The sequence below is a fragment of the Syngnathus leptorhynchus genome, chromosome 16 (genome assembly GCF_054491065.1).
Source record: "Syngnathus leptorhynchus isolate UIUO chromosome 16, UIUO_Slep, whole genome shotgun sequence".
Classification (NCBI taxonomy): domain Eukaryota; kingdom Metazoa; phylum Chordata; class Actinopteri; order Syngnathiformes; family Syngnathidae; genus Syngnathus; species Syngnathus leptorhynchus.
The window spans coordinates 3,851,845-3,865,177 of record NC_141210.1 but is presented as its reverse complement, the minus strand read 5'-3'; the positions used below and the strand labels follow the sequence as shown (position 1 = coordinate 3,865,177).

General features: G+C 45.2%; 6 protein-coding genes across 7 annotated transcripts in view; 5 read left to right on the top strand and 1 right to left on the bottom strand.

Annotated features, from left to right (window-relative positions):
- The first annotated feature begins 378 nt into the window (after positions 1-378).
- Positions 379-1,573, top strand: LOC147044195 (hemoglobin subunit alpha-1-like). Its single transcript, XM_085933171.1, has 3 exons — positions 379-543; positions 623-830; positions 1,342-1,573. The coding sequence occupies exons 1-3, from the start codon at positions 446-448 to the stop codon at positions 1,468-1,470; spliced, it is 435 nt and encodes a 144-aa protein (XP_085789297.1). The 5' UTR covers positions 379-445; the 3' UTR covers positions 1,471-1,573.
- Positions 1,574-1,704: 131 nt separating this feature from the next.
- hspb9 (heat shock protein, alpha-crystallin-related, 9) lies at positions 1,705-4,135 on the top strand. The gene is made up of 2 exons (XM_085933169.1): positions 1,705-2,687; positions 2,769-4,135. Exons 1-2 carry the CDS (start codon positions 2,500-2,502, stop codon positions 3,328-3,330), a joined length of 750 nt encoding a protein of 249 aa, XP_085789295.1. The 5' UTR covers positions 1,705-2,499; the 3' UTR covers positions 3,331-4,135.
- A 153-nt stretch (positions 4,136-4,288) lies between these two features.
- On the top strand, positions 4,289-5,098 carry LOC147044193 (hemoglobin embryonic subunit alpha-like). Its single transcript, XM_085933170.1, has 3 exons — positions 4,289-4,449; positions 4,519-4,726; positions 4,880-5,098. The coding sequence occupies exons 1-3, from the start codon at positions 4,355-4,357 to the stop codon at positions 5,006-5,008; spliced, it is 432 nt and encodes a 143-aa protein (XP_085789296.1). The 5' UTR covers positions 4,289-4,354; the 3' UTR covers positions 5,009-5,098.
- Positions 5,099-5,551: 453 nt separating this feature from the next.
- Positions 5,552-6,458, top strand: LOC147044192 (hemoglobin embryonic subunit alpha-like). The gene is made up of 3 exons (XM_085934176.1): positions 5,552-5,719; positions 5,796-6,003; positions 6,274-6,458. The coding sequence occupies exons 1-3, from the start codon at positions 5,625-5,627 to the stop codon at positions 6,400-6,402; spliced, it is 432 nt and encodes a 143-aa protein (XP_085790302.1). The 5' UTR covers positions 5,552-5,624; the 3' UTR covers positions 6,403-6,458.
- A 203-nt stretch (positions 6,459-6,661) lies between these two features.
- nprl3 (NPR3-like, GATOR1 complex subunit) lies at positions 6,662-13,094 on the top strand. Of its 2 annotated transcripts, XM_085933523.1 has the most exons (15): positions 6,662-6,909; positions 7,225-7,527; positions 7,693-7,759; positions 7,993-8,031; positions 8,540-8,672; positions 8,751-8,825; positions 9,491-9,644; positions 9,717-9,792; positions 9,858-9,995; positions 10,435-10,591; positions 10,659-10,765; positions 10,854-10,983; positions 11,252-11,444; positions 11,512-11,713; positions 11,810-13,093. In XM_085933523.1, exons 2-15 carry the CDS (start codon positions 7,311-7,313, stop codon positions 11,973-11,975), a joined length of 1,854 nt encoding a protein of 617 aa, XP_085789649.1. In that variant the 5' UTR covers positions 6,662-6,909; positions 7,225-7,310; the 3' UTR covers positions 11,976-13,093. The 2 variants fall into 2 exon arrangements, with proteins under 2 accessions (XP_085789649.1, XP_085789650.1); XM_085933524.1 differs by lacking the exon at positions 7,993-8,031 and having other exon boundaries at positions 11,810-13,094.
- The window catches only part of mpg (N-methylpurine DNA glycosylase), a 1,976-nt gene continuing 791 nt past the window's right edge, over positions 12,149-13,333 (bottom strand). The window contains exon 3 of the mRNA XM_085933525.1: positions 12,149-13,230. Coding sequence (XP_085789651.1) covers positions 12,830-13,230 — 401 coding nt within the window. The 3' untranslated portion in view covers positions 12,149-12,829. The remainder of the gene's footprint in view (positions 13,231-13,333) is intronic.

The following is a 13,333-nucleotide window of genomic DNA, read 5'->3' as shown; positions in this document are numbered from 1 at the left end:
ATAACTGTATTTAAGCTCTACAAACTATTTGTGTGTGTTTATGGATGTATATGTGTAGCTAACCCCTGCTAGTGCATTAATTACTAGGTAAATAAATGTGACTACATTATTGTTGTGTATTTCAAAGACAGGCAGTAAGTACAATGAGGCCACATTTCAAATTTTGCATATTTAAGTTCATGTGGTATCTAACTATACATTGAGCAGCGAATAGGCGAGTTTCAGCTCATTTAAATTTGCTCATAATAGCTTTTGCAAAATGTTGCAGTGAAAGATGAGAAGTGTCACTGTGAGGCTCAATGAGTAGATATTGCGTTATCTCCCGGGTCGTCACACGGCGGCCTATCTCATCAGAGGCGTTTCTGGGTGCGCCCGGGTTTTTTCGCCTATAAAAAGCCCTTTGTCAAACTTCAGTAGCATCAGAGCTCTCATAGCAACTGCAAAGATGACTAGTCTCAGCAAGAAAGACAAGGCAAACGTCCGGGCCTTCTGGGAGAAAATCTCCCCAAAGACCGAGGAGATCGGCACGCAGGCTCTGTCCAGGTAGATATTGTTTCAACACTCATATTTTTTGCCTTATTCCATCTGCATCTGTATTCACTGGTGTCTTCTTCTCACGCAGGCTGCTCGTTGTGTACCCCCAGACCAAGACCTACTTTTCCCACTGGAAGGATTTGAGCCCCGGCTCCGAGCCCGTCAGGACTCACGGCAAGGCCATCATGAACGGTGTTGGCAGCGCCGTGGGAATGCTCGACGACCTGAAGGGAGGTCTTCTTTCCCTCAGTGAGCTGCACGCCTTTACCCTGAGAGTGGACCCCGCCAACTTCAAGGTGTGTATTTCAAACAGACACACAACTTCTCTTAGCTTCATGCAAAAAAAAAAAACACAGCAAATATCATCAATAATCACGATAGTACACATACAGCCCTCAGGCTCTGCGAAAAACAACAAACATGACATGTCACAATAGCAATTAACTTTTTTATCTTCTCGACTTTACTATACTGCCCTCTGGCGGTCAAGTCGTGCACAGCAAAAGTCGTCTTAAGTAATCATAAAACGATATTTTACAATTATAAATATTATATAATATTAAATATTGTGATAGTTTCCCTCTTAAATACATTAGGAAAATTGGTTGGAAGAGTATTTATTGGCATAACCAGAAAAACAATAATATTTGTTGTAGTGAATAATAACAAAATGCAAGAAACACAAAGCCACAAAAATCTACTTTGAAGACTTTGTATCTGTAAATTCCTTTTGTAAAATGAAGCATTATGCACTCCAATGAAATGAGGTTGGCGACGTAATTTATGGTGCGATCCTCTTTTTCACAGATTTTCACCCACTGCATTCTCGTGGTTTTGGCCAACTTGTTCCCTGCTGACTTCACCCCTGAGGTGCATGTGTCCATTGACAAGTTCCTGGCCGCCGTGTCTCTGTCCCTGGCCGAGAAATACAGATAAACGGGTGGAAAACAGTCCCCAGGATAACAGACAGCAGCAGCAGCATGTCCTTACTCTGTGCTTGTCATCAATAAATGCAAAATAAAAACATGAAAAAAAAAAAGCCCAAAATTGTTGGACTGTTTTTTAATATAATGCTTCTGAATTTCAAAGTGGCAAAAAAACATTTGTACATATCGCTTTGTCATGCCTATAAGAATAATATGTTAAAACAGAGAAATCGCACAGAACATCACCAGACACACAAAAAAATATGATACTGAAATAACGATAAGCTCATCCCAAATGACTTGTGACTTAATTTTACTGGAATTAATGAAACCTAGTTTCAAAACCTAATAATAGACAAACAGACCTCTCAAAGGACTCAAAAATAACAAACCGGAAAAGTATAATACGTCTCAAACAAGAGGCTACTTTTGGTGCAAGCCGCAAATAGCAGTGACGCTCGCTTCCTTGTAACGTTAGCATGGCGGACGCCAATGTACTGAGCTCATGCCTCAAGATGGCGGCGATGAGACCTTGTAACCGAAATGTGTTTGTCTAAATTTGTGCTGAACAGCCACCAGCTGTTAGTCATTTGACAGCTGCTCGCTCCGCATGTGTTAAAAAGACTTCGAGGGGAAGCTTTTTGTTTTTTAAATGTCGCTTTTCATTTCGAAGATTCTGTTTCAAAAACAACTTTGAAAAGTGGATGCTACTTTGTCTAGCATTTTTCTTACGGGGGGAGTTTTTCCGTCTTGAAATATTGCGACGCCACCTGTTGTGACTCAGTCGAAACACAAACAAGATGTCGCCATGAGCCTTGCTGAGCCATCTGACGGCTCCCAGGGTATCCCTTCCTTGGGTGACACATGGGAGCAGCCCTGACCTCATCTTCTGGAAATAGCACCAAGGAGGTGGGGGCGGGTGCTCATCGTGGAGATATATCAAGGCGAGAAGTGACCACACCAGCCAGACGAAGAAGCTCAAGAAGAGAACGAACAAGACGTCCGCACGAGCTAGTTTCTGCTCCAGAACGCCAACCTCATGTCCCGACACGCAGCCCTGAGCAGCCTCTTTGGCGATGACCCTTTCTTCAACCAGGGAGGGCTCCTGTGGCCGCTTTCCTCGCTACGACAGGACCTCCTCGACCGCAAAGTTGGTCTGGCCGACAGTTTCTTCAAGGATGGATCTCGATTCTTTAATTCACCCCGCTTGGCCTCCACTTTCCTCAGGTACGTGATGGAGGAGATATGGGAGATGGTTGGATGAGTTAGCTGTTGTTAGAAAGTCGGATGTCTTTTCTATGCACTCAGAATGGGCGACCAAGACGAAGCCGAAGAAGAGGAGACGCGGGCTCAGGTCCGGCAGGATCAGGTCCAGCGGGCTTCGCCGCACGACGACCTCCTGGTGACCCTGGACGCCCGCGGCTACGCCCCCGGCGACATCAGCGTCAAACTGGAGGGACGCAGCCTGCTAGTGATGGCCACCAAGCAGGCGGGCGCTCAGGAAAGCCACTCCTGCTCATCTCCGTCCTCCAAAGCCTCCTTCGCCTCCTCGGCGGCCTCGCAGATGGGCTTCAAGCAGAAGATCCACCTCTTGCCTCATCTGGACCTCTCCGGTCTGTCCTGCTCTCTAATGGAAGACGGACAGCTGCGGATCCACGCCCCAGTGGCTAAGCAGGCCATCACAGAAGGGCCCAAAGAGCCGGTGGCGGAGGAGCCCAAAGAGCCCATGACGGAGGAACCCAAAGAGTCGATGCCAGAGGAGCCCAAAGAGCCGATGGCGGAAGAGAAAGAGGAGGCGCCCCCTGTCTTCAGGGCTTCCCTGGAATTCCCCATTACTCGGGAGCAGGCTGAGGCCCAACAAACACACTAGCATCGTTTGGAGACCTCCAACTACTTAAAAAAAAAATATTTGAGTTGCACTACAATTTTTTTTTGCATGTGTTGTATGACTTTATAGCATCCAAGTCCCGAATGGACTTAATTCAAGACTTAATTTCGAGACATTCTTTGTCATTGACTAAATACATTTTTCTAATGTCTATGTTCTGATGTAGGGTCCAGTGATGTCCAGTAGAAGGTAGCAGAGCATAATTTTTTAAAGATTTAGTTTTTTTTTTAATTGACTGGCGATTAGTAGAGAGGGCGTACTGGGCCTCGCCCAAAGTCTGATAAGAGAACATCAGAATATGGATGACAGAAGTTTTTATTTGCCATCCAATGAAAATGTTTTTGAGCCAAAGATGACATTTGTTTTCTATGTTCATTGAAATAAATCTTTTGACTTGACATCATGTCGTATTGATGTTGGAAAAAATATATTCTCACAAGACTACAATTTCTTTTTTCCTCCAAAATGTTTTGGTAATATTACGATTTCATGACTCGAAATTTTAAACATTTATTGACTTTATTTACTTGTTTCATTTTTTAAATCAACTATTGTTGGCTTTGTTAGCGCATGAACAACTCAAAAGTGTGTTTGCATCCCCATAGGGAAAAAAAAAAAGATACTTATCTGATTTTTTTTTTTTTATGTGCAATGCATGTGAGCTGATAAGAGTATTACGTACATCTGCCAAGTGTTTGACAACAAAACCCGCTACAGTAGCGCCGATGTTTTGCGCCAAGTTTTCCAGTTGCTAATCACCAGCGCACTCCAACTCAGTAAATTTCTCTTTTCAAAATGAATGATACTTTGGGTCAATGTCTTTTGCTACATGTTTCATCTGCTGTAAACTTCAGTTTTTGTTGTTATGGTGGGTGTATCGCCCGCAGCATTTGGGTGCCATCCAGCAGACACACGTCATATCATGGGTGGGTCTGTCATCCCCACTCTATATAAAGTCTCCAATTTGCCCTCATTGGGGTATTCAGCTTTTATCCAAAGCACCAAGATGAGTCTCTCCACCAAGGACAAAGCAACGGTCAAGGCCTTCTGGGCCAAGGCCATGGGAAAGGCCGACGCCATCGGGGCCGAAGCTCTGGGCAGGTAAATGACGCCGGCGAGCACGAGAAACTGTGTCACGTGACGTTTCCTTGACTTTGTTTGTCTTTGCAGGTTGCTTTATGTGTACCCCCAGACTAAGACCTACTTTGCCCACTGGAAGGACTTGAGCTTAAACTCCGCTGCGGTCAAGAAGCACGGCAAGGTGATCATGGCAGGTGTCAACGATGCCGTGGGCATCATTGACAACCTGACACCCGGCCTGCTGAACCTCAGCGAGCTGCACGCCTTTACCTTGAGGGTGGACCCAGCCAATTTCAAGGTGGGCACACTGGTCACACTCATTTGTTTCGTTTGCCACATTCTAGCTGTCAAATTGACATTTTGTATCATTCAAATAAGTTCAAAATTCGAAATGATTTTTATTGAAGGCTATATTAGCTTCCCATCCATTTTCTCTACTCTTCATCCTCAGATCTTGGCCCATTGCATTCTTGTGGTGATGGCCATGATGTTCCCGACCGACTTCACCCCAGAGGTCCACCTGTGCATTGACAAGTTCCTGGCTGCCCTGACTCTGGCTATCGCTGAGAAGTACAGATAAACAAATTCAAGCACGCCCAGCGGATTCAAAGCATTTCTCCCACTCTCTGTTGGGCTCAACTGCAATAAATGATCAAAAGTAACAATGAAACTGTCGTGTCTTTTTTTTTTTAGCTTGGAAACATTCACCCATTCCACATTGGGAATTTTACACAGTAGGTTCTAAAATATGAGACAAAGGTTCATGCAGGTGCAGTGCGTGTCTGTGTCTGATCAGCAAGATCTCAATTCCAATAAGCAAATCAAATTCTACATGTTTTTTGTATCGATACTTGCTAATTGATATTCTGATAAATACTACATTTTATCATTTAGCTGTCCCTTAGATCAACAGTTGAAATGAGGTCACATGGCTGCAACAGTTTATTTCTTAAAATACGATTAATATTGCACATGCAAGTGTCATGATAAATTGACCCTTTTTTTGTGTGTGGTTTTCTTTTTTTTAACCTTGTGGTGGTGGGTGTGCGTTGTATCTTCTGCCGTCTGCACCACTTGGATGCCATCCAGTTGGGAGGCACATACTTCATATCAAGGGTGGGCCTGTAGCCCACACTCTATATAAAGACTCCAATTTGCCCTCATCGGGGCATTCAGCTTTTATCCAAAGTGTCAAGATGAGTCTCAGCACCAAGGACAAAAACACAGTCAAGGCCTTTTGGGGTATTGCATCCAAAAGGGCAGACCTCATCGGGAACGAAGCCCTGAGTAGGTAAATACGACGCCGGCGAGGACGAGACACGTGTCATGTAAGGATTCCTTGACGCCGGCTTTGTTTGTCTTTGCAGGATGGTCTTTGTGTACCCCCAGACTAAGACCTACTTTGCCCACTGGAAGGACGTTAAACCGGGCTCCCCTTCAGTGAAGAAGCATGGCAAGGTGATCATGACGGGTGTCAACGAGGCCATTGGCAAACTCGACAACCTGACCGAGGGCCTGGTGGGCCTCAGCGAGCTGCACGCCTTTACCTTGAGAGTGGACCCGGCCAATTTCAAGGTGTGCACACTCGTCATGCTCGTTTGATGCTTTTGAAAAGAGCCGAGTCATTTAAGTTGTCACTTTGTGATAGCTAACTGAGCTTGCCTGCCTTTGTTGGATTTATAGCAAAAGATAAAATCACATACTATCATTACTGTGTGTCTTAACTTTGCCTTTTTCATGATTTATCAAAATTTTAATCTTTTAAATTTGAATGCATACTAAATGTAGTTGAATGAATTACAGCAACATTTAAAAGAATAAATGTCATGTATTTTCCACACACAGGTTCTGTCCCACTGCATCCTCGTGGTGATGGCCATGCTGTTCCCGAAGGATTTCACCCCAGAGGTCCATGTTTGCATGGACAAATTCCTGGCTAATCTGACTCTCGCCATTAGTGACAAGTACAGATAAAAGCTTGAATCACACCAAACCCGACATGATTGAATTCAATAAAAGATCAAGAGCAATTGTGTTATGTGCTTTTTTTTGGGGGGGGGGGGGACTTAAATCAAATTATCACGCAATCAAGCATTTTTCCACTTTAAAAGCAGTGTAAAAAAAGTATGAGGTTTGTTTTGTCTGAGTGAAAAATATGCATTTGATAAATAGTGAATCATCTTTATTCCGCTGAATTAGAAATACTTGTGCGCATGCGCAAAGTTGTTCTGGTTTGTTGCTTGTTTCCAGTCGGACACTTTAAAGCTTGCACAAAACAGTCCATACGTCAGGAAAGTTGAGTCAAAATATTGGTTCTTATATTTTGTGTGCGTCCGAACGCCATTTCTCCCTTAAAAAAAACAATTAAATCGTTATCATTACTATACTCTTGGTTACAAGATTCTCTCAGATGACGTTATATACCACCCGAAGCTCCGTTCTTCGAAGCTGAGCTGTCGTGCACCTACTTGTGGCAAATTGGTAGCTACTTCCTCCCGTTCTCAGTTTTATTTAGATAATCTCATAATCCTAGGCCTTCACAAAATTCTAAGGATACAGTCGTGTTTAATGCAGCCAACTCACTCAAGATGTGTCTCGTAATTTGAATACGTTTTGTGCACATTGTCAGTCTATACGAGCTATCTTAAATTGAAATATAATCATATATGTTAAACTCAAATTATGACCGCACTGTCGAAACTCAAGATTATTGTGTATTTCTAAAAATTGTATTAAATGTCATTGTGTGTGTTTAATATGCATTAGATTTTAGTTGATCAATATTTCATTTTGCAGCAGTGTCTCCCTCAACAAGGATTCTCCAAGCTGTCATCGGTACAAGTTTATTGCAGTGAGCCATTCAACTAAACTAGAATGCTAACATGATGCTCAACCCGTCCGGCGGCGGCGGCGGGTCCGTAGACGACCAACAAAAATCGGCAGCCGTGTGGCCAAAAATAAGCTTGTACAGAAGCCCCCGATGTGGACACAAGACCAACCCCATCAGCGTCATCCTGGTGAGCTCTGGCAGCCGTGGGAACAAGCTGCTTTTCCGCTACCCATTTCAACGAAGCGCAGAGTGCACGTCATCCCACGCAGGTGAACGTTAGCATCACAGCACAGCACCATTTTGTAAATTTGGCCCTTCATTAAGATCATTCTAAAATTTCACCTGAAAGCCCAATGCCGCTGAGGTATTGTGAGTAGTTTACAATATGTCGAAGTATAGCTTTAATACTCACTCTGGATCTTATTCCCCATAAGCGAAACAGCGGAATCGCTACGCATTGAATACGATAAGAGAAGCAGAAGATCAGGATGGAGATTCAAGGTACTTTCTTCCTTATAATGTTCATAGTATTTACGTGACTCACTGACAGCACGCGCTGGGTTCAAATCAATTTGGTCCAATCGGAGTAATTGCATCAAGAAAAAGAATGTCAAAGTCCTTCCATGTCCCAAATTTTCCTTGCAGCCTGTCAATGTCGGCGTGCGTGTTGCATCTTCCCATTTTTTTGTTTGCTTGTTTTGTTTGTTTTGTTTATGGACGCATTCCCATTTCAGCGAGCCATCTTCGTTAAGTGACGAGCAGTTGGTAGCTGGGTAAGGCTCTGGAATTCTCCCGACGCACCTTTTCCTTTGCTTTCATCACTCGCGCTGCCTTTTCCTTGGATTTAGGGATTTAGTACGACTGATTAATTTATATTGAATAACTTGTTTGTGCGTACATTCCCTTGGAGGAAGTGTGCATTCATTCTGTTCTCTGTAATGCTGAATGTTTTATTTAAAACTGACGAAATTGAAATCAGTCACCCTGCAGCATGTTGCACTCGATGAAATAGGCTGAATTTTTGTTCTTTTTGCCAATCTTTGGGGTAAGCGTGTAGTGCCTTTTTTTTCTCCTCCAAAACCTTTCATTGCAGCATGAATTCTCTGCCGCATGAATCTACAGCTCAATGTTCTTCCACACAGAAACACACGTGTAAAATTCTCATTTCTGTGACCATATCACAGGAAGTGTGATCAAAAAATTTCTCAGCTTGGAAATTGCTCTTTTTTTTTTTCTTCTTTTTAAACTGCCTGGGATAAAGCTGGCTTTTCCGTCTTTCAGGTTTTCCGACAGCATCCTTGCAACCATCCTGGCCACCAAGTCGGATATGTGCGGCAAGAAGTTTGAGCTGAAGATCGACAATGTTCGCTTCGTGGGCCACCCGACTCTGCTGCAGCATCCGCCCATCATTCAGGTCGTTTGGGGCTTGATCATGGACACTTTTCCTCAACTGGAACCCATCCAAATCTTTTTTTTTTTTCTTTCATTGCAGGTGTCTAAAACAGATCCTTCACCCAAGAGGGAGATGCCCACCATGATCCTATTCAACGTCGTGTTTGCTCTGAGGGTAGGGGAAAAAAAACTCATCAGACATTTCATTTGGTACACTCACGCAATATGTGGAATATTTTTAATACAGATATCTCTCAAAACAGTGCATTTTAATATAAATAATTTATGAATTTCTGTTGTTAATATCAACATTTGTAATGATGGGTGGAACTCAAAGGAAGGGAGGGGTGAGGGTGGGCCGTGGTTACAAGTGATAATGTCCCAGTTTTTGCTATCTTTGATGGCAGAGGGGGCTTGGGGCACGGGGGATGACATATTTGCATGTTTAATCATGTTGCTTGATGAGGGGCCACCTGTTCCTGCACTTGCTGAGTCACGCTGAGTGGCCAACTCAGCTGTCTGAACGGCTGAGTCATGTTTTGGGTGGTGAGATGCGCCCGGCAAATGAGATGTCGACGCTGGTGAACTGTTAGAAATATTTTCTTTCTTTTGTTTATTTTTTTGACATTGATTCATTTAATTTGACCCCTCCAACACACAATTACAAAAAATAGTAAAAATACAAAAATACCAGATGACAAATGCACAAATATCGGAAGGATAAAAATATTTAACAAAAAAATAATTATAAATGTTCCAAATAAAATACGCAACCATTACACAATAATAATATTACATTACAAGTGTGCGTTGCAGTGTAACAGTTTTGTGTTTGGCTAGGCCAACGCCGACCCCTCGGTCATCAGCTGCATGCAGAACTTGTCTCGCCGGATCGCCATCGCGCTACAGCACGAGGAGCGCCGCTGCCACTATCTCACCAGGGAGGCTAAGCTCATGCTGGCCGTGCAGGACGAGATAACCACCGGCAGCGAAAGTGAGACCGGCTGACCTTGTCCCCCAAAAAAAAAAACATTCAGTGTGTCACTTATGGTCTTTTTGTTGTTAGTGTGTCCACAGTCACCGTTCAGACAAATTCTGCCCAAGTGTAAGCTGGCCAAGGACCTGAAGGAAGCGTATGACAGGTCTGTTTGTGGCCGAGCTGTCATTTAGTGCTTCAGTAAATTTCACCACCCGTGTTTTATTTCAGTCTGTGTACGACCGGTGTGGTGCGGCTGCACATCAACAACTGGCTGGAGGTGAGCTTCTGCCTCCCGCACAAGATCCACCGTATCGGCGGCAATTACATCCCGCCTGAGGTGTTAGAGCGCAGCCTGAAGGCCATCAGGTGCGTGTCGCACGTTAAGAAGACATGAAACCATCTGAACAGTTTTTGTCACCCTAATAGTGAGCAACATGATTACGGTTCATTCACGATACTGATTGGAAAATTGAAAACACAATGTGATGTACAAAGGGCAGAAATAAAATTATTTAAAAAATCCCCCTTTAAGATTATGAACCCTTTATATATTAATTTTTTCTAATGTTCCATTTCTTGCTTGTGAGTGGCCTCTTTGGGTTATGTGTGTGCACTACACTGATAAAAAGTGGAGTCATCTGAGGACAAGATGTTTTTACTGCCCTCTACTGTCCCCTTTTGGTAGTCTTCAATCATCCCCCCCCCCTTTATTTTTTTTTAAATACATTGACTGTTTGCGCAGCCCGAGAATGTGGATTTTCCCAGACTGAAGGTCTTAATTATCGCATGGTGTCGTGTCATCCAGGCCCTATCACGCGCTGCTGTTGCTGGAAAGCGAGAAGGAACTCTTGGCCCAACTTCCCGTCGACTGCTCGCCCGCCATGATGCGCCTCATCAAGACGTGCTCCGCGGTCAAGAACCTGCAGCAGCTGGCTCAGGACACTGACCTGGCCCTGCTTCAGGTGAGGCTGCAGTTTGCGCACCTTCATGCTCTAGAGTTACAATCCTAACGTGTTGCTTTGCTGTCAGATCTTCCAGATTGCAGCCCACCTGGTTTACTGGGGCAAGGCCATCATCATCTACCCTCTGTGCGAGAACAACGTCTACATGCTGTCCCCTCACGCCAACATCTATCTGTGAGTGCCTCCTGTCTACCATCCAGTGTCAGAGGGCTCCAATAAAGTGTGACCGCCCTCACTCAATCTCTCCTCACTCTCTGGACAGATTCTCGCCTCAGGCCGAACAGTTTGCGCAGCAGTTTCCCGGTCACGACCTTCCTTCCATGTTGGCCAAGTTTTCCCTCCCTGTCTCTCTGGCTGAGTTCAGGAACCCCCTGGAAGCTCCCGCTCAAGAGGTGTGACCGCATCACAGAAATTTTACTCTGTAATGAGAAAACACCTTGCATGTCAATTTTAAAGCGTTGAGTTTTTTTCTGAGTTGTAATCAATGGCGCCCTCTGGGGGTGATTATCAAGCATTGCCTATCATTTCACCTTTTTTAATAGTGGCAAAGATATATTGGATATTAGAAAAATCATGTAATAAACTTGATCAAAATAGAGAGAAAAGGACAAAACCCACTGAAATATTAGCACAAAAAACACGTGTGTGTGCCCCGAGCAGGCTCTGCTGATCCAGATGGTGGTGTGGATGCTACAACGCCGGCTGCTCATCCAGCTGCACACGTTTGTCTGCCTCATGGTTCCGCCCGCCGAGGACGAGCCCATTTACAGGGACGACGACTTGCCACCGGCCGCGCGGATCGCCAGTGGCCGAGGTCTCGGCACCCCGAGCGCCCTCAGCTTCGGATCCCCAAGTATGACAGCGCTCGCCGTTCGTATGTGTGATGTCACAAGTAAATGCGGCCCACATGTCGCGAGCAGCCAGCAGCGACGACATGACCCTGACCAGCCCCAGCATGGACAACTCCAGCGCCGAGTTGGCCGCCGGCGGCGACGACTCTCCCCTCAACAAAAGGATCTTGCTGACCGAGACCCTGCTGGCCAGCCTGTCTGAGCACGACAGACAGTTCATCCTCAACATCCCCGCCGCACAGAACCAGGAGGATCTCCGGATGTTTGCCAGGTCACTTATTATTGAAAATACATGCCATTTTATTTGAACATTTGTTTTAATGAGCCGCAAACATTTTTGTTCTCTAAAAAAAAAAAAAAACGGCAGGCTGCTGCACTACTTTCGAGGCCACCACCACTTGGAGGAGATCATGTACAATGAGAACATGCGGCGCTCTCAGCTCAAGACGCTCTTGGACAAGTTCCGTAACGTGCTGGTGGTGACCAATCACGAAGATCCCATCATTTCCATTTTCCAGTGTCCCGCAGAGTAGAGAAGCAGTTGTTAAACGTTCAAGTCGTAGCAGCAGCGCCGGTCGGACGCCGTCAGTCGCGCCATGCGGCTGGGAACTGGCATTTAAAGACAGAAAGAAGGTTGATTTACGAAAAGGGGGACGTTTATATTTAATGACCCACTTTTGAGTAATGAATTATTTTTTACGTGGTGGTCGAGAGGCCTCGAGTGTTGCGATAAGGCGGAATGATGGAGGTGGCAGATGTGTTTGGACTGCTCGAAGGGGGCACACGCTGAGTAAATGAGCTTTGCAGACGTCACCTTCGGGATCCCGGAGGTGGGAAGATGACTGAAGACTTCAGATGGGCTGTTTTTGCGCTTTGAAGGGGAGGCGAGGGCGTTCCAAACATCTGTGGATTCAATGAAAACCCAAGCAGCCCCTTCTCACCACGATAAAAAAAAAAAAAAAGACAACCACAGCTCAAGGGTTGATTTAAATCTTGCTTTTAGTGTATACAACGGCAAAAACTTGAGTTGTTACCCCAGATTTCACTTTCAATCTTTTTGACTTTTGGGAGGTAATAATTGTCCAAAATGTCTTATATTAAGATGAATTAAAAGTTTGGAACACAATTTGGGAACACCAGATCTGTGGGCCACATGTAAATTTGGACTTATTTATATATTCTAACTGACGTCGTACTGACTTTAAAGCGGGTGAAGATACAGAGCCGCTTTCAAGCGAAGGTCGGCGTCACAATCATGCAGAAACTTCCGCTTCCCCTTCTGCCATCGTGGAAGGTAAGCAGAGCTTCACTTGAGTTCAATGACCTTGTGAGAGTGAGTTGAATCGATTCAATCTGCGTCTCAATACTTTTGTCCATTTATGTAGGGTTACAGGGTTTGGAGGTCAGACGCATTCTCTTGTCTTTCAGCCACTTTGTCCACCACGCTAACACAAGCGTTCCCCTTGAGGTAAAACCGCAGAGGCTTCTTGGCCCACTCCCCGTGGGACTCGATGCCGATCCGCGGTGCCTCCACCATGACCTCGTGGTGGGCGTCTCCCGCAGCGGGATCTGCGTCCTCCAGCCACACCTCGGGGTCGGACGCCAGATCCCGGCGGTCAAAGGAGCGTGGGACATCCAGAGCCTGGCACAGCTTGGAGGGGCCGTTGCACAGCTCCTTGTCCTTGAGAGGCCGAGCTCCGTCTTTGCGCCTGGCGGCCCTCAGCTGCCTCATGACAGCGTGACCCTGCAGCGGCTCCAGCGAGCGCAGCAGCACAGCGGCGCCGTCACCTGTGTGACACGAGGTCGTATGTTACGCAATTTGATGACATCTGAAGCATCTTCATTCGGAAAATATTTTTTGCTGTGGCACCTTGTAGAAAATGACAGTTTG

What these genes read in the sequence shown, in the direction of transcription:
- nprl3 (XM_085933523.1), top strand. Translation starts at nt 7,311, where the DNA reads ATGATGCTCAACCCGTCCGGCGGCGGCGGCGGGTCCGTAGACGACCAA. An exon ending in CTGAAGGAAGCGTATGACAG is followed by an intron (nt 9,793 to 9,857) that starts GTCTGTTTGTGG and finishes GTTTTATTTCAG; the next exon opens with TCTGTGTACGACCGGTGTGG. An exon ending in CTGACCTGGCCCTGCTTCAG is followed by an intron (nt 10,592 to 10,658) that starts GTGAGGCTGCAG and finishes CTTTGCTGTCAG; the next exon opens with ATCTTCCAGATTGCAGCCCA.
- LOC147044195 (XM_085933171.1), top strand. Translation starts at nt 446, where the DNA reads ATGACTAGTCTCAGCAAGAAAGACAAGGCAAACGTCCGGGCCTTCTGG. An exon ending in GGCACGCAGGCTCTGTCCAG is followed by an intron (nt 544 to 622) that starts GTAGATATTGTT and finishes CTTCTCACGCAG; the next exon opens with GCTGCTCGTTGTGTACCCCC. An exon ending in TGGACCCCGCCAACTTCAAG is followed by an intron (nt 831 to 1,341) that starts GTGTGTATTTCA and finishes TCTTTTTCACAG; the next exon opens with ATTTTCACCCACTGCATTCT.
- hspb9 (XM_085933169.1), top strand. Translation starts at nt 2,500, where the DNA reads ATGTCCCGACACGCAGCCCTGAGCAGCCTCTTTGGCGATGACCCTTTC. An exon ending in TTGGCCTCCACTTTCCTCAG is followed by an intron (nt 2,688 to 2,768) that starts GTACGTGATGGA and finishes CTATGCACTCAG; the next exon opens with AATGGGCGACCAAGACGAAG.
- LOC147044192 (XM_085934176.1), top strand. Translation starts at nt 5,625, where the DNA reads ATGAGTCTCAGCACCAAGGACAAAAACACAGTCAAGGCCTTTTGGGGT. An exon ending in GGGAACGAAGCCCTGAGTAG is followed by an intron (nt 5,720 to 5,795) that starts GTAAATACGACG and finishes TTGTCTTTGCAG; the next exon opens with GATGGTCTTTGTGTACCCCC. An exon ending in TGGACCCGGCCAATTTCAAG is followed by an intron (nt 6,004 to 6,273) that starts GTGTGCACACTC and finishes TTCCACACACAG; the next exon opens with GTTCTGTCCCACTGCATCCT.
- LOC147044193 (XM_085933170.1), top strand. Translation starts at nt 4,355, where the DNA reads ATGAGTCTCTCCACCAAGGACAAAGCAACGGTCAAGGCCTTCTGGGCC. An exon ending in GGGGCCGAAGCTCTGGGCAG is followed by an intron (nt 4,450 to 4,518) that starts GTAAATGACGCC and finishes TTGTCTTTGCAG; the next exon opens with GTTGCTTTATGTGTACCCCC. An exon ending in TGGACCCAGCCAATTTCAAG is followed by an intron (nt 4,727 to 4,879) that starts GTGGGCACACTG and finishes CTTCATCCTCAG; the next exon opens with ATCTTGGCCCATTGCATTCT.